Below are 22,620 nucleotides of genomic sequence, written 5' to 3' on the forward strand. Positions count from 1 at the left end.
AACCGTAACAAGGACAGCACGCCCCTGGTGCTCACCTTCCACCCTACCAACCTTCGCATAAACCAAATCATCCGCCGACATTTCCGCCACCTCCAAAAAGACCCCACCACCAGGGATATATTTCCCTCCCCACCCCTTTCCGCCTTCCGCAAAGACCGTTCCCTCCCTGACTATCTGGTCAGGTCCACGCCCTCCCATCCTGGCACTTTCCCCTGCCACCGCAGGAACTGTAAAACCTGTGCCCACACCTCCTCCCTCACCTCTATCCAAGGCCCTAAAGGAGCCTTCCACATCCATCAAAGTTTTACCTGTACATCCACTAATATCGTTTATTGTATCCGTTGCTCCCGATGCGGTCTCCTCTACATTGGGGAGACTGGGCGCCTCCTAGCAGAGCGCTTTAGGGAACATCTCCGAGACACCTGCACCAATCAACCAAACCGTCCCGTGGCCCAACTCCTCCTCCCACTCTGCCTAGGACATGGAGGTCCCGGGCCTCCTTCACCGCCACTCCCTCACCACCAGACGCCTGGAGGAAGAACGTCTCATCTTCCACCTCGGAACTTTTCAACCCCAGAGCATCAATGTGGACTTCAACAGCTTCCTCATTTCCCCTTCCCCCACCTCATCCTAGTTTCAAACTTCCAGCTCCACACTGTCCTCTTAACCTGTCCGGACTTGTCCGACCTGCCTAGCTCCTTTTCCTGGATCAGTGGTGCTGGAAGAGCACAGCAATTCAGGCAGTATCCGAAAAGCTTTGAAATCGACGTTTCGGGCAAAAGCCCTTCATCAGGAATAAAGCTTTATTCCTGATGAAGGGCTTTTGCCCGAAACGTCGATTTCGAAGCTTTTCGGATGCTGCCTGAATTGCTGTGCTCTTCCAGCACCACTGATCCAGAATCTGGTTTCCAGCATCTGCAGTCATTGTTTTTACCTCATATGAAAAGTGTCAATTTTGTTGGTTGTGACAATGGAGGAGAAGGTGAGGACTGCAGGTGCTGGAGATCAGAGCTGAAAATGTGTTGCTGGAAAAGCGCAGCAGGTCAGGCAGCATCCAAGGAACAGGAGAATCGACGTTTCGGGCATATGCCCTTCTTCAGGTCCTGAAGAAGGGCTTATGCCCGAAACATCGATTCTCCTGTTCCTTGGTTGTTGATTGTGACAATGTCAAGTAACCCTCATGGTGTCCACTTTCCTGATTGCACCTCAAACATCAATTTGGTGATCTTTTCCATAGGAACCTTTTTGGACAGTCTTGAAGCAGTTTGTTTGCATGTGGTCATCAGGTGCAGAGCTGAGAGTAGATCATCTGATTTGCATAGGACAAAACTATTTTAAGACTTCAATAAAAAAAGGCTGCACGTACCCAAATGTGAATCAGCTTGCTGTGTTTGGAAATTAGGGAAATGAAAATCATGGGAATTGTTGGGAAGTGAGAGAAGAATGTGGCTTCTCTTGCAGAAGTGCAAGATAGACATGGGCAAAAAATTGATGTTTTTGCGTGTTGTATTTTGTTAATAGTTTTTACTTCTGGGAATCATTGTGAGAAGGGTGAAATGGATCTTTTCTTGGAGTTCAATGTTTCTACAACATGACTGTATGAGGACTTGTTTATGGGGAATTTTTGTGATGAATTGTTTTCTTTTTGACTGATTATCTTTCCTTACTCCTGGGATGTGAGTTTCAGTAGCAAGGTCAGCATTTATTATCCATTCCTAATTACCCTTAAACTGAGTGGCTTATTGGGCCATTTCATAGGGCAGTTAAGAGCCAAGCCACATTGAGATGGGTCTGCAGTCACATGTAAGCCAGACCAGATAAGGATGGTAGAGTTCCGAAAGGACATTTCCCAACTGGAAGGATTTAGTTATGACAAATAACAATGTTTAAATAATTGTCATTAGGCTTTTAATTGCAGATTTTTATTAACTCCAATTTCAAAATGGTGAGATTTGAACCCATGTCTCCCAGTGACATTACCAGTAAAATGCTGTCTCTTCTCAAATGCCAACAAAAGATCAGTGAGCAGGCAATACAATCTGCACTTGGGCAATTATTTAGGAAAGAGAAAAATAAGCAACATAGTTCTGCTCACAGTATTTTTCAGTATGCTGATGGTGTTAATAAAAACACAACTTGTATAAAGTTGTATTCACCTAGCATTGCAAGCTGGAAATTTTCATCTGGAACTTTACAAGCAGTTCACAATATGCAAGCTTCCTTCGTCAAAAAACAATCAAATTCTATAATCTAGGGTGTGTTTGCTTACAGAAAAAAAGTCTAGAGTTAAAAGTTTATGGATAATCATGAAACCATCATTAATAATCAGGAGGAAAAAAAACTATTTGGTTTACTGTTGTCCTTTAGGGAAGGAAACTGCCGTCCCATCTGGCCTGGCCTACATGGTGTTAAAGTACAGAAATGAGACGGTTCAGGGAATCCATTATGGACTCAGGTCTGTGAGCCCCTCTCATGGTTCGTCCCGGAGATCGTACTCTTTGGTGGTCTAGGATTAAAAAAAACTCTTACAGTTTAGTTTAATTTTAATTATTCCCTTCATTTACTAATAGCATCACTGTTACAACATAACACTGACATCTATAAACCAGGCTAACCAGATTCTAATAATCCAGGAGAGTAGAACATAGCTCTTCAAGAGCCCTGGCAGGCTACTTCATCGTACTATCAAAAACAGGCTATTAGTATACACCGGTTTACTGTCACAAACCCAAAAGTTAATGAAAAGTTAAAGAAAGCACTGCATGTTCTGAACTAGACAGACTTTGGCAAAGGGCAATAATTCAGGAGAGAAGTTAATTGATACAGAGTTTCGTTCCTAGATCAGAATTAAACATTGTTTATTAATTTCACAAAGGAGCAGCTGTGAATGTTATCACTCGGTGTCTTGTTTGTACAAATTCACTGATGTTAAGGCAAATGTTCTTAATTATCTTGCCCTCCCTGCCATACCATTTTCTAGTGTGCAGCAAGTGTGTTCTATAATTCAAATTACATTTAGTCTAAATGTTTAAGGACAACATTTAAGGCTATAAATTTTCTCAGTGTAACTCCAGACCCAAAGTGCTTGACTCAACTGCACTCTGGGCAATTGGGAATGGACAATGAATGCTGGTCTATTATATGGTCCTGTATCAGACTTGGATGCGTTAGACTATTGAAGCAGTTCACCGGTTGTGAACAAGATCCATTTGCAATTTGATTGCGCTCTGTATTACGAACAATGTAGGACAATGGAAGGCAATTGCTCTTAAGTCCAAGAAGTATTCATATGTTAAGACTTCAGTTTTTACAAATATGTGCGGGATCATGTTCATGAATCACAGCATTCATAAGTCGGATATTTATAAATCAGGGATCTCTTCCATATTGATAGATGGAAATAGTTAATATTGCAAAACTTGAACAGCAATGATATCTAAAGTTTGATGGCAAATGCTACTTATTGAAGAGGTGCAGTTTGTGTGAAGTTTTGATGTGTTCTATACGTAAGGTGGCTTCAATCTTCATAAAATGTTCAGCTGTCAAGTTGTTGGAAATTGTATATGTAAATCTTTATTTGATATGCGGCGTAGTTCCAGACTTGGTTGCACAATTGTTTAATATTAAAGTTAAAATCTGGAGTGAAACAACATATTAGTTTCTTTGTAGCCATGTAAATTTCAATGTTTTTACGATAGTATCTTGATCAGACAGGGAATTAGATACATTGTTACAAAAGGCTTTGTGACAGTGCAGCCCCTTTAACAAGGTTATTTTGATCTTGTTTTTTTTCCAATGGGGTTGTAAAGGCAGGGTGCCGATTATGTCTGGAACTGGCTCCTTTTGAACTATGACAGGGGAGTGGCCAGTTCTCCCAGTTCAGGTTTTTTCTAGTTTGGTTTGTTTCAGCAGGCAGTCAGAAACTGCTAGTAGCAGAGAAGCTACTGATATGAAAACTGTTCCATGCTTCAACAAATATTTCTTGCAATCTCTCCTGTCTGTATGAACTTGAGTTTGAATTTTCCACTTGCCAAGGTGTGTAGTTGTGGGTATTGGAACTGCTCCTTCGTTACGTTGCAATTTCAAGTTGGCTGTGTTTCCAAATAGCTGTTGTTCTAAATTATGTTTTCTTTTGTTCGTGTGTCACCCATAAGTTCTGTTTTGCTTATCGCTGAGTGGTTTGACCAGCTGCGTCACTCCTTGAATATCCCCTCTACATCTGCCTTTAAAATAAGAAAAAGTTAGGGTCTGGACTACCTTAAAATGTTTTGAGGGGGTCTGACCTGGTCCATAACAATGTTTAATCACAGTATCTTATTTGAAATAAAAATGCCAAAAACTAAGCTGAAAATGTGGGATACTCTTTCAGCAGAGGACCCTGTGTTAGAAGTGATTTTTCTTGTATGTAGCTGAATATTGTAGTTCAGCCCTTGACTTTCAATAGCATTACTGTTGTCAATATCCTATATGTTAACGTTGACTAGAAACTGAATTGGCACAACATCTACAAAGGTTACTCTCTCTCTCCACAGTAGCAACGATGCATGATATCTTTCAAGGTCATTACATAAATTCACCTTCCAAACCCATAACCACTACCATTTTGAAGAGCAAGGGCAGAATATGCATAGGAACAGCATCCCTGCAAGTTCCCTTTCTAAGCTATTCCCCATCCTGACTTCGAAATACACCACTATTCATTTAGTGTTGCTGGATCAATCTCCTGGAACTCTCCTCCTAATTTCATCATGGCTATATGTACATGAAATAGACTGTAGTGGTTTAAGAAGGCAGTGCACCACCAGCCTGTGGATAGCCAGGGATTGACCAGAAATGCTGGCCAAGCTGGCAAAGCACTTATCCCCTGGATGAATGAAAAATAAGACCAAACCCACTAAAAGTGAAGGGTTATGTGACCATATATTTCACTCGTCCATGCTTCTAAAATTTGTTTGGTACCTTGTTCATTTAGTTCAAATAATGAAAAATGAAATTTTCAATGTATTACGTTTTCTTTCTTTAGATTGCTGAAATACTTTACTTTTTCTTATAAACAGAAAGATCTGTCTGGGCATAAAAATATTGTTAACTACTTGGACTCCAGTGTTACCTCAATAAATGCCAGTGATGTATGGGAGGTCCTAATTCTAATGGAATACTGCAGAGGTTTGTTAATGTTTATTTTTCTATGTAGTTTCTCTGACATCTGTGCATGCGTGCATCTATCTACAAAATACAACATTTATTGCCAATATATACAAAAAGTGATGTTTCCAGCCATTATATTGGTTATCTGTGTAATATTTAATACTTCAGTGAAATATTGTTTAATGTTACATGTAAGTTACATGTAACTTACCTATAATTTTGTCTTTTATGCCCATGTATACCTTTTATTTAATGCTGTTACTTGGAGGCTTCACCCTGTCAAAAAGGTTGGTATATATTTTCTATCCTGATCTACAGCTGAAGATGAGACCATCTACACACTGCATAGATTTAGCATGTGCCAATATATGATTCAGTATATTCTTCCAATGCATGAACAAAGCAGCAGTGTAAACACTACATACACAGTTCTGTAACTCATTTAAAAACAGCACTTTGATTTTAAAATATTTCCATTTTAGTTTACAAAGAAAATTACATAAAATAGTCCTCAGAGAAAGTGTGAACTGATTAATATTTCATTGTATGATGCTAAAATATACCATCAATTTACAATCTCATACAAAATGGAAATAGAAATGGAACGTGGTGAATAATATTGATGTTTTCAATCATGCGCAGTCTAAATGTAAGTAAACAAGTGAAACCTGTTTGTGTGTGAATAACTAAATAATGTATGAAGATAAATCTAAAATGTCTGGTTGAATCCTTCACCAAAGAATTTATAGGTTAAATTTGTAATTTGGTGCTGTGGTCTCAATTATTTACAATTTGTCTCAATTACTTATTTGAAAAATGATTATTAAATTTGATGACACAATGATAGGAGAATAAGTTGTGAAAAGGACAGAACAAATCTACAAAGAGACTTAGGTCAATGGGTGGTCAACAATTTGACAGATGAAGCATAATATTGGAAATGGATATACATTTGCTCGCTGAGTTGGAAGGTTCATTTTTAGACGTTTCGTCACCAAACTCTAACAACATCAGTGAGCCTCCTGTTGAAGCACTGGTGGTATAGCCTGCTTTCTATTTGTGTTTAAGTTTCCTTGGGTTGGTGATGCCATTTCCTGTGGTGACATCATTTCCTGTTCTTTTTCTCAGGGGGTGGTAAATGGGATCCAAGTCAATGTGTTTGTTGATGGAGTTTCGGTTAGAATGCCATGCTTCTAGGAATTCTTGTGCGAGTCTCTGTTTGGCTTGTCCTAGGATGGATGTGTTGTCCCAGTCGAAGTGGTATCCTTCCTCATCCGTATGTAAAGATACTAGTGAGGGTGGGTCATGTCTTTTTGTGGCTAGTTGATATTCATGTATCATGTTCATGTATCATAGTTTTCTGCATGTTGTCGAATATAGTGTTTATGATTCTTGCAATGTATTTTGGAAATGACATTAGTTTTGCTTGTTGTCTTTCAAGTTCATTAGCTTCTGTTTTAGTGTTTTGGTGGGTTTGTGGGATACCATGATGCCAAAAGTTCTGAGTAGTCTGGCAGTCATTTCCAAGATGTTTTGATGTAGGGGAGAGTGGCTAGAGTTTCTGGATGCGTTTTGTCTGCTTTTTTGGGTTTGTTGCTGAGAAATCGGCGGACTGTGTTCATTGGGTACCCATTCTTTTTGAATACACTGTATAGGTGATTTTCCTCTGCTCTTCATAGTTCCCACAGGGAGACAACACATACGGACAAAATATTGAACTACAGAAGCAATCATCCCAATGCTCACAAACGAAGCTGCATTAGAACATTATTTCACCGAGCCACCACACACTGCAGCACAGAGGAGCTATGCAGAGCAGAGGGAAATCACCTATATAGTGTATTAAAAAAAGGACGAGTACCCAATGAACACAATCCATCAATATTTTTGCAGCAACAAACCCAAACAAGCAGATAAAACCTATTCAGAAACCCTAGCCACTTGCCCCTACATCAAAGATATCTTGGAAATGACTGCCAGACTACTCAGACCCTTGGCATCATGGTAGCCCACAAACCCACTAACACACTAAAACAGCAGCTAATGAACTTGAAAGACTCTATACAGAAAGCAAGCAAAACTAATGTCTTATACAAAATACCTTGCAAGAACTGTAACAACACTACATTGGGCAAACAGGCAGAAAACTAGCCACCAGGATACATGAACATCAACTAGCCACAAAATGACATGGCACACTCTCACTAGTATCCTTACCGACAGATGAGGAAGGACACCACTTTGAATGGGGCAACACATCCATCCTAGGACAAGCCAAACAGACATGCATGAGAATTCCTAGAAGCATGGCATTCCAACCAAAACTCTATTGGCAAACACCTTTACCTTGATGCTATTTACCGCCCTCTGAGAAAAACATCAGGAAATGATGTCAACATAGGAAATAACATCACCAACCCAAGGAAACCTAAACACACAAATTGAAAGTGAGCCATGCCACCAGTGCTTCATCTGGAGTCTCACTGACATTGTTATCTTGTATGGTGATGAAACATCTGAAAATGAAACTTCCAGCTTAGCGAACAAACTTACATCTGGAACCTCAACCTGAGCTCTGCAAATCTTCTCAAAACTCACTAATATTGGAACACGTGAAATTGTGCACTTTCATGGAATACAAAAAAAATTATTTAAATGGAAAAAGATTTCAGAACTCTGAGAACAAGAGGATTGGGTGTCCTACTATATGAATTGTAAAGTTACAAGTCAGTGTGGCAAGTGATTATTACAAGGTGAATGGAATGTAAATGAAGGATGTTTTTGCTACAGTTATGCAAGGTATTAGTAAGACCACATTTGAAGTACACATTGTTTTGGTTGTGTTATTTAACAGATGGTCTAAATACATTAAAAGCAGTTCACAAAAGATTCATAACTGATTCCTGGGCTAAGGGCGTTGTCTTAGGTGGAAAGGTTGGACAGGTGGGCTTGTATCCAGTGAAGTTTAGAATAATGAGAAGCAATGTTACTGAAATATTTAAGATCCTAAGGGTACTTGACTGGACGGATGCTGAAAGGGTGTTTTCTCATGGGAAGGCTTAGAACTAGGGACGCAATGTTTTTTTTTAAAAAAAAAGGGGGTTGCCCATTTAAAAGGGACATGAAGATAATTTATTTCTGAGCGTTTGGAGTTTTGAACACTTCTCCAGAGAGGATGGAGGCAAGACCAATGGATATTTTTAAGGCAGGTAGAAAGATTCTTAACTCTGGAAGGAGTCTGCAGTTGTTAGCAGTAGAAGAGAAAGTGGAGTTGTGGGCTCAATCAGATCAGCCATGATGTTGTTAACTGGTTGAACAGACTTGAACGACTGGCCTGCTCCTAATTTGTTTCTATGTTAGTCTTCTTTCATTGGTTAATAGTCATTGTTAATGCCATATCAAGAATCCAATGGTTCTGCACTTCACAAAATCTCCTGCCTGTTTGACCGATGATCTACCCTGCACTCTTCTGTCCAGTGGTCTTGCTCAGGATTAAGTCTATAAATTATTTCATAAGAACGGAATTGTTAAATACTTGATATACGTATAATTATTCAGGTGTTACCTGTTGGTCAGGTAAAGCTGCCTGGATTGACTTTAGTGAATTTTAGTAAGCAGAACCTTTATTTGTTACTTGTACAGGATCCTTTCAAAAAATTCAATGTTTTGGTGAATGTTTGTGCTCGAGCTCCTACAGCATTTGCAGATTGTTTGACATCATTGACAAAAATGTTGGTTTCACTTCCCTAATATGTACAACTTCCTAACATCATGAAATGGATATCATCAGATTTAATTTATCATTTGAGCCGTTTGATGTAGTATCATCTTTGCTGCTGTCAAAGGATAGAGCAAAGACTCTACCAGAGACTCTGGTCTCACTCTACCAGATTGAGTCACTGTTGTGGTTCTGTCTATTTTGTGATTATGCCTTGAATGTTTTCTGTATGTGACCAAATGCAATACATTACTGTAGGATGCTGTTTACTAGAATGCTGTGCAGTTTTACTTTTAACCTTTACACTTTATCTTAAATGATCTACTAATGCATTGCTGCTACTACACAGCAATTTGACATCTGTCCAGTCTGTTGTCTGTGATGTAGCTATACCTTTCAATTATCTTTTTTTTTGTCCATTTTAACTCCGTTTTATAATATGTTAGAGTTGTCTGTATTAGATTTCAACTGCCGCTTTTTTTAAACTTAACAGTTTCATCTTAACTGTTCCTTTATAGATTTCCCAGTAGATTTCTGTGACTACTGCTCCAAGTTTATTATCGCCGGTGATGAGTTTGTTTTGAATTTCTGAATTTAAATCATTGAATTTGTGGATCATTGATTAGTTATCTTCTCAATCCAAGTATAGCCTGTCTTGTGTGATCAAGCATCATTTTCTTTCCACAGCAAGCTTCTTACACACATTGTTCTCCAGCTTGAATTGTAACTACTTTTTAGCTTTTGATCAATTACATTTATTAACGGAAATTTAAATGCACTGTATCACATGACTTTCGATATCAGGGTCTCGACTAAGTTATTAATATTGTTTATCATGCAAACGTTCACTTTCCCTGGCCACTTTAATTGTGACTGTTATATGTTTTACCTCCTAATACTCAGTTCCATAGTTCAGCAGGTACTGATATAGGCGAAAAGGTCTATATTTACAGGACCTAATGATTCTTAGAAGGAAATAAATATTTTTTTAAGTTTGGTAATATCTTTCCAATATTGAATGGTATCTTCATAATTCTTGTCTACAAATAACAATGTTATCCTTAAACATCCTTAATGCTCTGGAATACAAAGTATTTCATCCGAGAATTTTGTTAGGTTGGTCAGCTAAGTTGATTGTTAAAACTGATAAACCTGTCTATGCAGGGCGCTTTATTCTTCCCATCTCTAAAGAATCTGAATATGTTAACTCTGCTCCACTAATCATCCTTTTTCAACCATTGGTTTTGACCTTTTTAATAGTTTCATCATCTCCCTGTTTACTACGTGTGATGCTATAAACTTTTTTTTTCTGTTTAGTTTTAGCTCTATTTCACTTTTCCCTCTTGTTCACCTATAAAAAGCTTGAATAAAACAAAGTGATTGATTGATTAAAGGTGAAAAGTTCAGACCTTGGGCTGTCAAGAGCAATACTTCAATAGCCATTAAGTAAATTGGTAGTGCTGGGTTTCAGTTGATAAATCAAAAGTGCAGTTTAATCCACCAGGCTTTGTTGTTGTCATAGGTGGTCAAGTGGTCAACTTAATGAATCAACGATTGCATTCTGGCTTTACTGAAATGGAGGTGTTGCAAATATTTTGTGATCTTTGTGAAGCGGTGGCGAGGCTACATCAGTGCAAACCTCCAATTATTCATAGAGATCTCAAGGTGAGAATTATTTGAGAAAGATTGAACTAAAATTTCTTCCACATGTGTATTTTTTTTTTAAAAAGTTGCACTTTCTGTTCGGTCCTAGGTGGAAAATCTTCTACTTCATGATAGTGGTAGTTATGTCCTCTGTGATTTTGGAAGCGCAACAAATAGAGTTATACATCCTCAGATGGAAGGAGTCAGTGCTGTTGAAGAAGAAATAAAAAAGTAAGTTTTTTTGTAAAATCAGACGCCTTTTAAATTATCGACTCAAAAAGGACCTGAGGTTAGTTAAAATGCTATTTGTATGGCTCTGTGACAGTTATCTGTTGATTTGCATCTCTTTCCTTTTTTGCATATTGGCTTTGTCATTTTTAGTAATATAACTGATTTCCTGAGTTACAAATTATTACAACTTATTTTTCAGTACCACGAATTGTAACAGTTGAGGTCCCAGTACTGTTACCTATGGTGCACTTGTTACATTCTGCTCACTTGAAAAAGACCCATATGTATCTGCTATCTCCTTCCTTTTAGCTATTCAGTTTTCTATCCAATACAATGTGCTATCCCTTTATTTCTTGCAATAACCTTTGTGGCACCTTATCAAATGCCTCTGGAAACCTGAATACTTAAACTGCAAGATGTGTTAGCCCTTCAAACAGCTCCAAAAGATTCCCTTCAACAAAACCATGTCGTCTATTCCTTATTTACCTTGAACCTATCTAAGTGGTCTGTTATACCTTTAATAATTTCTAAAATTTTTCCTATGTCAGATGCTAAGCTAATTGGTTTATTGGTCAGGAAGAAAGTTAGCCACCAGGATACAAGAACACCAGCTAGCCACAAAAAGACACGACCCTCTCTCCCTCGTAGCCCTATACATGGAGGAAAAAGAAATCGACTGGGACAACGCATATATCCTGGGACAGGCTAAGCAAAGACATGCCAGAGAATTCCTAGAGGCCTGGCACTCCAACCACAATGCCACAAACAAACACACAAATCTAGATACCATCTATCAACCCCTCAGAAAACAAACAGGAAATGACATCACCATAAACCTCTGGAATCCCATCCAGGACAAACATATAAATAGAAAGCAGGACACAACAGCTTCGCTTCACTTGGAGGTCACCACTGATAATGTTACCTAGCCAGGTAATGAAACGTCTGGATATCAAACCTACAGCTCAGCGAGCAAACCTACACCCAAACCTCAACCTGAGCTACAAACCTTGGTTTACAGTTTTCTGCTTTCTGTCTCCCTCCATTTTGAATAAAGGAGTTGCATTCACTGTCTTTCAATCTAATGGGACTTGCTGTGACTTAACAATGGGATTGTCCATACCTGCAGTGCCAATGATTGTGATTTCGCTCCGAAATAATTCATTAATCACATCTCATTGCACAAAACCAGGCTTGTAAAGTCTACTATCCCGTTGGCTCCAGAACATACGGTTCTAAAAAACTGTCCTGAAAGTATTCTATGAACTCCTCATCTAGGCTGCCTTCTGTCAAGCTAACATTTGTAGTTGATATGTATATTAAAATCTCCCATGGTTTATAGCTGTGCCTTTCTAATATACTCTTCTTATTTCCTCCTTTATGAACCACCTATTATGTGGTTACTCTTAGGTGGCTTGTACACCAATCGTACAAGTTACTCTTGCCTTAATCATTTCTCATCTCTTCCCCAAACTGTAAATCTGGTTTCTTGAATTTAGGTCATCATTAACTAACCAAGCCACCCTCCATTTTTTTTCTACATTCCTGTCCTTCCTAATTATCCTGTATTCTTCAAGATTCAGGTCCTGATCTACATCATCTTGTACCCATTTATTTGTAATGGCTACTAGATTAAGTTTATTCCTTTCTACTTATGCTGTCAGTTTATCTGTTTAGTTTTGAATGCTACATGCATTCAGATACAGAGCCTTTAACTTTATTCTTTTTAAAAAATATTTAATTATCTGTTGGTTTACTCTGAGATTTAAGTACTTTTTTCCCCTAGATCAGTCTGTTTATAATGTTTTTAATCACTTGTGAGGTCTGGGCATCACTCGCTGGCCAGCAATTTTATTGCCTGTCCCTACTTACCCCTGAGAAGGTGGTAGTGAGCTGCTTTCTTGAAACACTGTAGTCCACATTCTGTAGGTTGCCTGCTCTTTGGAGTTGAGTCTATTCTTCGATTTACCATACCTTCCTAAGTTTGATCCCTTATCCCCATTTTAAAAAAATTCTAATGTCCTTTCTGCTTCGCTGGTTGTGTGGTCAGCAAGAGCACAGTTACACTGGTACAGATCCCACTTGCACCTGTACTGATTGCCAGTGTGCCACTGCCTGAAATCCACATCCTATACCTCTGTTGCAGTCATGCATTCATTTCTGTAATCTTATTAGCACTTTATTTCTCTTCCCCCACTTAAGTGCCGCTCTGTACCACGGTGCTTGGTCAGTTCACTCATCCTTCCTGCATTCTGTGCTCTAATCCATTGCAGGAACATGAACCTCATGCCTACTGGATATGAGCTCTGGCTGAAGCTCCTCCATATCTCTCTTTTTGGATCCCAGTGCCTGCCTTGTTCACAGTTGCACCCTCCTGTGCCTGACTACAGACCACATTTGATGTAATTAAGTTAAAGGATGTAACTGCCTCCTAAATCATTGCCCAGTACCTCTTCCCTTCCTGGTGTGTCACAATATCTATTCAGCATTTTTGGCTGAAATTCCTCAAACCTCAACCAATACTTTTTGCAGTTGTAGTCACTGTGGATCACTCTAGCATCCTCCAGCTGACCTACAGTACAGCAACAACACGTCGACTGATTAGCCATCTCCATTCTATTGAACTAATTCATTTAAGTATTTTAAATGAATCTCCAAACTTTATTGTTCAACTGTAATATTATCTATTGATTTTAAACTGCTTAGCCAATCAAAAGAGACGTGGAAGAAATGCCAATCACCGACATGCTATTTTGTTTTAATCCAGGTGGGGTTTTTTTTTCTATACTTTTTAAGTGCAGGGAGTATGATCTAGCTCAATTTTAATTTGGAATATTTTCAAATTCTGCACTTTAATTATAATTACTAAGCCACATCTAGCTCTAACGTGCAACCACCACCCTCCATTCCTTTCTTGTCTCTGATTCATCCACCTGCTTGTCAAATAACCAGAATTGATGAACAGCACTGATTCTAACTAAACATTTGGAAAGATGAAGCCTTAAGCTGGTCCTGAGCCATCGACTCTTTTTCCTCACCCAGGCTACTGTCTAAAGCTTATCCACATCATTCTCAATATTGTAATACAATTTCACATCCTATTTCCTCTTCCATCATTAAATGGATTCCACCTCTATTTAAATTTATAAGCAGCTGCAATTCTCATTCATGTCTTTGTTAACTCTAGCCTTGACAATTCCAATGCTCATACAGTTGGTATTGCACTTGACACCCACTAAACTTGAATATCCAACACTCTGCTACCCATGGTCTAACAGTCATCAAATGCTGTTCACCCATCCTCCTTGTGCTTACTATTTTACACTGGCTCCTTGTCTGGCAGCCACTGAATTTTAAAACTTGTCTTTGATTTAAATCCTAAACACGCCACCACCCTAGTCCATGACTTTACCCCGCTCGTTCCCTATAATCTCCTACAGCTGCGAGATCTCACTTCTCCTCCAATAGCCTCTTAATTAATCTTCTTCAATCATAGATGTTCCTGTCTCCAGCCATTCTCATACTAATTTTAGAATTTCCTCCCTACACCTATTCAATTGTCATTAATTCCTCCTTGCAAGATGGTCATGGAGTCAGAGGGGTAGGCAGGACAGGTTACTGAAGTGTCAGTGGGGCAGCACTTAGGGGCCAGCGACCATAATTCTGTTCGTTTTAGTTTAAAATAGCGATGAAGTCTTAAATTGGAGTAAGGCCAATTTTGACAGTTTTAGGCAGGAACTTTCAAAAGCTGATTGAGGGCAGATGTTTGCAGGTAAAGGGGCGGCTGGAAAATGGGAAGCCTTCGATAATGAGAGTCCAGAGACAATATATTCCTGTTAGGGTGAAAGGAAAGTCTGGTAGGTGTTGGGAATGCTGGATGACTAGTGAAATTGAAGTTTTAGTTAAGAAAAAGAGGGAAGCATATGCCAGGTATAGACTGCATCGAACATTACAGCACAGTACAGGCCCTTCGGCCCTCGATGTTGCGCCGACCTGTTATACCAATCTGAAGCCTGTCTAACCTACACTATTCCATGTTCTTCCATATGCTTGTCCAATGACGACTTAAATGTACTTAAAGTTGGCGAATCTACTACCGTTGCAGGCAAAGCATTCCATATTCTTACTACTCTCTGTGTAAAGAAACTACCTCTGACATATGTCCTATATCTATCACCCCTCAATTTAAGGCTATGACCCCTCGTGCTCGCCGTCACCATTCTTGGAAAAAGGCTCTCCCTGTCCACCCTATCCAACCCTCTGATTATCTTATATGTCTCTATTAAGTCACCTCTCAACCTTCTTCTCTCTAACGAAAACAGCCTCCAGTCCCTCAGCCTTTCCTTGTAAGACCTTCCCTCCATACCAGACAACATCCTAGTAAATATCCTCTGCACCCTTTCCAAAGCTTCCACATCCTCCTTATAATGCGGTGACCAGAACTGTACACAATACTCCCCAAGTGGAGCTGCAAAAGAGTTTTGTACAGCTGTAGCATAACCTCATGGTTCCAGAACTCGATCCTCCCTCTATTAATAAAAGCTAAAACACTATGCCTTCTTAACAGCCCTGTCAACTTGCGTTGCAACTTTCAAAGATCTGTATACCTGGACACCGAGATCTCTCTGCTCATCTACACCACCAAGAATCTTACCATTAGCCCAGTTCTTTGCATTCTAGTTACTCTGACCAAAGATAATCACCTCACACTTGTCCACATTAAACTCCATTTGCTACCTCTCAGCCCAGCTCTGCAGCTTATCTATGTCTCTCTGTAATCTACAACATCCTTCGTCACTATCCACAACTCCACCGACCTTAGTGTCGACTGCAAATTTACTAACCCACCCTTCTACGCCCTCATCCAGTAGTTTATAAAAATGACGAACAGCAGTGGACCCAACATTAACCCTTGTGGTACACCATTGGTAACTGGACTCCAGGATGAACATTTCCCATCAACCACCACCATCTGTCTTCTTTCAGCAAGCCAATTACTGATTCAAACTGCTATATCTCCCACATTCCCATTCCTCCGCTTTTTGTACAATAGCCTACTGTGGGGAACCTTATCGAACGCCTTGCTGAATCCATATACACCACATCAACCGGTTTACTCTCATCTATCTATTTGGTCACCTTCTCAAAGAACTCAATAAGGTTTGTGAGGCACGACAGACCCTTCACAAAACCGTGCTGACTATCCCTAATCAAATAATTCTTTTCTAGATGATTATAAATCCTATCTCTTATAACCTTTTCCAACACTTTACCAACAACTGAAGTAAGGCTCACTGGTCTATAATTACCAGAGACGGAGTGTATCCTTCGAGTATAAAGGCAGTAGGAGTATACTTAAGAGGGAAATCAGGAGAAAGAAGACATGAGATAGCTTTGGCAAATAGGATTAAGGAGAATCCAAAGAGTTTTTTAAAAATACATTAAGGACAAAAGGTTAACGAGGGAGAGAATAGGGCCCCTCAAAGGTCAGCAAAGCAGCCAATGTGTGGAGTCGCAGGAGATGGGGAGATATTAAACGAGTATTTTGCATCAGTTATTTTACTATGGAGAAGGACATGGAAGATATACAATATGGGGAAATTGATGGATGTCTTGAAATGCAAAGAAGTGGATAAATCCCTAGGAACTGATCAGGTGTACCCAGAACTCTGTGGGAAGCTAGGGAAGTGATTGCTGGGCCCATTGCTGAGATATTTGTAGCATCAGTAGTCACAGGTGAGGTTCTGGAAGACTCGAGTTTGGCTAACATGGTGCCCCTATTTAAGAAAGGTGGTAAGAAAAAGCGTGAGAACTATAGACCGGTGAGCCTGACATCAGTTGTTGGGCCGGTTGTTGGAGGGAATCCTGAGGGTCAGAATGTACATGTATTTGGAAAGGCAAGGACAGATTAGGGATAGTCAACATGGCTTTGTGCGTGGGAAATCATGTCTCTCAAACTTGATTGTTACATTTTCGAAAAATTCAAAGAGAGTTGATGAGGGGTGAGTGGTGGGCATGATCTATATGGACTTCAATAATGCATTCGACAAGGTTCCTTATGGGACACTGGTTAGCAAGGTTAGGTCTCATGGAATACAGGGAGACCTAGCCATTTGAATTGAATTGAATTTATTGTCACGGGTACCGAGGCACAGTGAAAAGCCTTGTCTTGCGAGCAATGCAGGCAGATCAGAGTTAAGTAGCATAGGTAAGTAAATAATAGGTAAACAGTGGCAAAAACAAAAACACAAGTATAGGCGAATGCTAAGAGTTTGTGTGTCCATTCAGTATTCTAACAACAGTAGGGTAGAAACTGTTTTGAAACCGGCTGTGCATTCAAGCTTCTGTACCTTCTCCCCGATGGTAGAGGTTGTAGAAAAACATTGCCAGGGTGGGATGGATCTTTGAGAATGCTGGCGGCCTTTCCTTGACAGCGGGCCTGATAGATGGATTCTATAGACGGGAGGTTGGCCTTTGTGATTATCAGGGCCGAGTTCACCACTCTCTGTAACCGTCTCCGGTCTAGAATGGTACAGTTGCCATACCAGGTAGTGATAAATCCAGACAGAATGCTTTCGACGGCGCATCTATAAAAGTTGGCAAGGGTATTCACCGTCATGCCAAATTTCATCAGCTGTCTGAGGAAGAGGAGACATTGTTGGGCATTTGTAACCAGTGCGTCCAAGAAATCTTGTTGTGGGTGACCACTCCCATGAGCTTGATGCTGTCCACTCATTCCACCTCTGTGCTGTTAATGTGGGGAGGGGGGTATGCGTAACATCCCGCCGAAAGTCAATAATGAGTTCCTTGGTTTTGTGGGCATTGAGAGCTAGGTTGTTCTCAGTGTGCCATTTTTCCAGGTCTTCCACTTCCCATTTGTAGACTGTTTCGTTACTATCTGAGATTGACTATGGTGATGTCATCAACAAACTTGTAAATAGCATTAGTCTGATATTTGGCGACGCAGTCATGGGTATACAGTGAGTACAGTAGGGGACTGAGTACGCATCCCTGGGGGGCTCCAGTGTTGTGTGTTAATGAGGATGAAATATTGTCCCCAGTCTTCACTGATTGTAGCCAGGAAACTGAGGCTCCAGTTGCAGAGAGTGGGGCTTAGTCCGAAATCACTAAGTTTAGTAATCAGACTTGAGGGGATAATAGTGTTGAAGGCTGAACTGTAGTCAATGAGTAGGATTCTTATGTAGCTGTTCTTGGTGTCAAGATGTTCTAGAGAGGGGTGAAGGGCATGTGATATGGCATCTGATGTGGATCTGTTGGTCTGATAGGCAAATTGGAGTGGGTAAAGAGTAGTGGGGAGGCTGGAGTTGATTAATGCCATGACCAGCCTTTCAAAGCACTTCATGACCACTAAAGTTAGGGCCACTGGGGGGTAGTCATTGAGACATGCTGCATGAGCTGCCTTAAGCACAGGAGTGATGTTGGCCCTCTTGCAACAGGCAGGGATAGTGGCCTGCTGCAGGGAGAGGTTGAAGATGTCCCAGAAGACCTCTGCCAGTTGATCTGCGCATGCCCTGAGTACACACCCTGGTACTCCATCTGGTTCCATCGCTTTCCTTGGATTCACACGAAGGAAAACTGATCTGACCTCTGATGCAGTGACTGTTGGGATAGGTTCATCAGGACTTGTCAATATAGGTGTTACCTCTCCGCCAAAATTCTGCTCAAAGTGAGCATAGAAGTCATTTGAGATGATCTGGGAGGGATGTGTCATCGTCTGCTATCTTTCACGGTCTCTTTTTAGACCCTGTGATGTCATTCAGTCCTTGCCATAGTTGATAGGTGTCTGTCTGGGTCTCTCGTTTGGTTCAGTCTTGGGCCTTTGCTGTCTTAATAGTTCTGGAAATGTCATATTTGGATTTCTTATATTTGAGTGGGTCTCCTGGTCTGAAGGCCTCATGCCTGATTTTTAGCAGATTCTGTATGTCCTGATTCATCCAAGATTTCTTGTTGGGGAACACCTGGATTGACGTCCTCTGTATGCAGTCTTCCACACACTTGCTGATAAAGTCTGTGACGGTGGTGGCGTACTCGTCCAAGGTACCAGCGGACTCTTTGAACATTTGGATACAGAACTGGTTCGAAGATGGAAGAGAGGGTGGTGTGGAGGGTTGTTTTTCAGACCGGAGGCCTGTGAACTGTGGAGTGCCACCAGGATCAGTGCTGGGTCCACTACTTTTCGTCATTTATATAAATAATTTGGATGTGAACATAGGAGGTATAGTTAATAAGTTGGCAATTGACATCAAATTTGGAGATGTAGTGGACAGCAAAGAAGTTTACCTCAAGATCCTTGATCAGATGGGCTAACAGGCTGAGGAGTGGCAGATGGAGTTGAATTTAGATAAATGCGATGTGCTGCATTTTGGAAAAGCAAATCCGAGCAGGACTTAGACAATTAATGGTAAAGTTCTCGGGAGTGTTTCTGAACAAAGAAACCTTGGAGTGCAGGTTCATTGTTCCTTGAAAGTAGAGTCGCAGGTAGATAGGATAGTGAAGAAGGCATTTGGTATGCTTTTCTTTATTGGTCAGAGTATTGAATAGAGCAGTTGGGAGGTTAATTTGCAGTTGTACAGGACATTGGTTAGGCCACTGTTGGAATGTTGCATACAATTCTGGTCTCTTTCCTTTCGGAAAGATGTTGTGAAACTTGAAACGGTTCAGAAGAGAATTTCAAGGATGTTGTCGGTTAGAAATGTTGAATAGACTGGGGCTGTTTTCCCTGGATCATCGGAGATTGAGGGGTGACCTTCTAGAGGTTTCTAAATCATGAGGGGTATGGATAGGACAAATAGACAAAGTCCTTTCCCTGGCATGGGGGAGTCCATAGAGGGCATAGGTTTAGGGTGAGAGGGGAGAAGGCGGCACAGTGGCTCAGTGATTTGCACTGCTGCTTCGCAGCACACGGGACTTGGGTTCAATTCCAGCCTTGGGTGACTATTTGTGTGGAGTTTGCACATTCTCCGTGTCCGTGGGTTTCCTCCGGGTGGTCCGGTTTCCTCCCACAATCCAAAGATGTGCAGGTCAGGTGAATTGGCCATGCTAAATTGCCTGTGGTGTTCAGGAGTGTGTGGGTTAGATGCATTAGTCAAGGGTAAATGGGAAGTGGAATGGGTTTTGATGCGATACTCTTCGGAGGGTTGGTGTGGACTTGTTCGGCCAAAGGACCTGTTTACTCACTGTAGGGATTCTATTCTATGAAATAAAAGGGACCTAAGGGATAATTCTTTTCACTCACACGACGGTGCGTGTATGGAATGAACTGCCAGAGGAAATGGTGGAGGCTGGTACAATTAGAAGATGTGAAAGTTATCTGGATGGATATAAGAATGGGAAGGGTTTAGAGGATATGGGCCAAGTGCTGGCAAATGGGACTAGATCAGATGAAGCTATCTGGTGGCCTGGCTGAGTTGGTCCGATGGCTTTGTAGGTCCTGTAGTTCCTTCAGTAGCTCTTGAAATATTTGATCACCTCTTCTAATGTTGTTTGGTTTAAAATTTTGTTTGGCTGAAGCTTCTATGAATGGCAAGGGACATTAAATATTTTGTATAAATGTAAATTACTCTGACTAAAGTAGCCTAAACACAAGTCAACATACTGCGATGATGTACACTAAGCCAACAGTGGGGAAAGGGCATGGTCCTTACAAAATATTGTGCTTGTTTTACATAAATAAGTTATCTTGCTCTAATTTTCAGGTATACGACACTGTCATATAGAGCACCAGAAATGGTTAACCTTTACAGTGGAAAATCCATTACTACTAAAGCTGACATATGGGTATGTAAGAATTGATTTGCTTCTCGGAATGCATGTGTTATGTGCTTTACCTATCTCAGTTGAGTTCTTAGAATGAATTTGATCTGTTATGTGGAGTGAAATTGAACCTTTTTTTTAGATAATTTCTCTTATTTGTATCTTTTAGGCCCTTGGATGCTTACTTTACAAACTTTGCTTTTTTACCTTGCCATTTGGAGAAAGCCAAGTAGCTATCTGTGACGCAAATTTTACAATTCCAGATAATTCTAAGTATTCCAATGAAATGCATTGTTTAATTCGTAAGTATTCAGCTCTTCAAATTAATTTTTCACTGCTTTAATTAATTTTCATTGGGTAATTTAGTTTGTTACCTTTTTGCAGGATATATACTTGAGGCAGATCCAGACAATAGACCTGATATTTATCAGGTTTCTTTCTTCACATTTAGGATGTCAAAGAGGATGTGCCCAGTTAAGAATGTCAATGTAAGTATGTTTGCTTGCTTGGTTTCATTAATAGCCAGGAAGAGACAATCTTCTGATAGGAGTAACTTGTGTAGAGCCTATTTTGACAATTCAGTGAAGATGATGCTAGATTATCTAGATTGTCAGACGTGCAATCTAATGTATGTGGATGGTATAAAAGGTACAAGTTAGTTATTGACATTATGACCAAATTGAGGAGCTGGTACGTTAGTTCCTGTTGTATTTGTGATTTTATAATGCAGTTTTAGTGAATATTGGTAAGGTTTTGCTTCAATTTGTACATCCTGATTGTAAATTCTTTAGAGAATTCCTTTTTGTAACTCAATAAATAGTCTGAAGATGGTTCGTGAAGCATAAGTACTGGATATTCTGTATGTTGGGCTTTCATAAAAGCAAATATAGACTTTGGAAGTGAAGTGCTTCAAATTGATCAATCTTTGCAGCCGAATTGGGTAAAGGAGTAAAACTTGAAATTTGGAGCATTTTCTTTTAAATTTCACCAAATCCAAACACTTTGATTACTTTCCTGCTGAGACTGTTTGATTTTGAATCAGCATTCTGTATTTTATATTTAAAAGTTATATTTTACGTTTTGAGAAGGAAGGATAGATATGTTCAAGATGTGTTACTTTTTTCCAGAATGTATCGATTCCAGTGAAAATGCCAATACCAGTAAAAACTAGTGAAGTTGCTGCTAAAAAGTCTCAACCACGAGCAAGGTAGACTGGTCACTGCATTGTATAGCTAAATTTGAGTTTTGTTCCATTTTAAAGTATCTGTTCACAGTAAATTTCCTGATGTCTTTCACACTGTAGTCTGGACTTGTGTGTACCAGCTTTGGGCGTAGAAATGTAGCCTTTTACTTATTGTTGATAATTATAAATTTACTGTTATTATAAATCTTACATAGGCTTACTGACCCAGTACCAACGACAGAGACCTCAATAGCACCTCGCCAAAGGCCAAAAGCTGGCCAACCAACTCCATCTTCAAGCATTCTGACGATTCAACCTGCTGTGACTCCAAGGAAGCGATCTACTACACAGTTGGCCCCTCAACCCTCAGCCACGCAGTTGGCCCCTCAACCCTCAGCTGCAAAGTTGACCCCTCAACCCTCAGCTGCACAGTTGACCCCTCAACCATCAGGTATGTATTTATGTACATATCTGTATAATCTTTCAAAATATTTTTCAGATTTAAAGTCACTTGGTTACAGCTAATTCCTTTCTTATCTCTTGTCCACAAAGTAGCATTTGTGGACAACATAGCAAAGATAAGTGGGAAAACTAAGGACTGGGAAGCTTTTAAAGAGCAACAGAAGATTACTAAGAAGGAAATACGCAGAGGAAAAATGAGGTACGAAGGTAAACTGGCCAATAATATAAAGGAGGATAGTAAAAGCTTTTTTAAGTATGTGCAGGGCAAAAAATGGTGAGGACTAAAATTGGGCCCTTGAAGACAGAAACAGGGGAATATATTACTAGGAACAAAGAAATGGCAGAGGAATTAAATGGGTACTTCAGATCTGTGCCCACTGGGGAAGACACAAGCAATCTCCCTGAGGTAACAGTGGCTGAAGGACCTGAACTTAAGGGAATTTATATTTGCCAGGAATTG

General features: G+C 40.1%; 1 protein-coding gene across 3 annotated transcripts in view; it reads left to right on the forward strand.

Moving 5' to 3' along the window:
- The window catches only part of LOC122541795 (AP2-associated protein kinase 1-like), a 53,843-nt gene that overhangs the window by 22,571 nt on the left and 8,652 nt on the right, over positions 1-22,620 (forward strand). For all 3 annotated transcript variants that reach the window (XM_043678781.1, XM_043678782.1, XM_043678784.1), the window contains exons 3-10: positions 5,058-5,166; positions 10,389-10,531; positions 10,620-10,741; positions 20,458-20,539; positions 20,685-20,817; positions 20,900-21,003; positions 21,643-21,722; positions 21,914-22,149. In XM_043678781.1, the coding sequence (XP_043534716.1) occupies positions 5,058-5,166; positions 10,389-10,531; positions 10,620-10,741; positions 20,458-20,539; positions 20,685-20,817; positions 20,900-21,003; positions 21,643-21,722; positions 21,914-22,149 (1,009 nt within the window). The remainder of the gene's footprint in view (positions 1-5,057; positions 5,167-10,388; positions 10,532-10,619; positions 10,742-20,457; positions 20,540-20,684; positions 20,818-20,899; positions 21,004-21,642; positions 21,723-21,913; positions 22,150-22,620) is intronic.

Source organism: Chiloscyllium plagiosum, chromosome 38 (genome assembly GCF_004010195.1).
Source record: "Chiloscyllium plagiosum isolate BGI_BamShark_2017 chromosome 38, ASM401019v2, whole genome shotgun sequence".
Lineage (NCBI taxonomy): Eukaryota > Metazoa > Chordata > Chondrichthyes > Orectolobiformes > Hemiscylliidae > Chiloscyllium > Chiloscyllium plagiosum.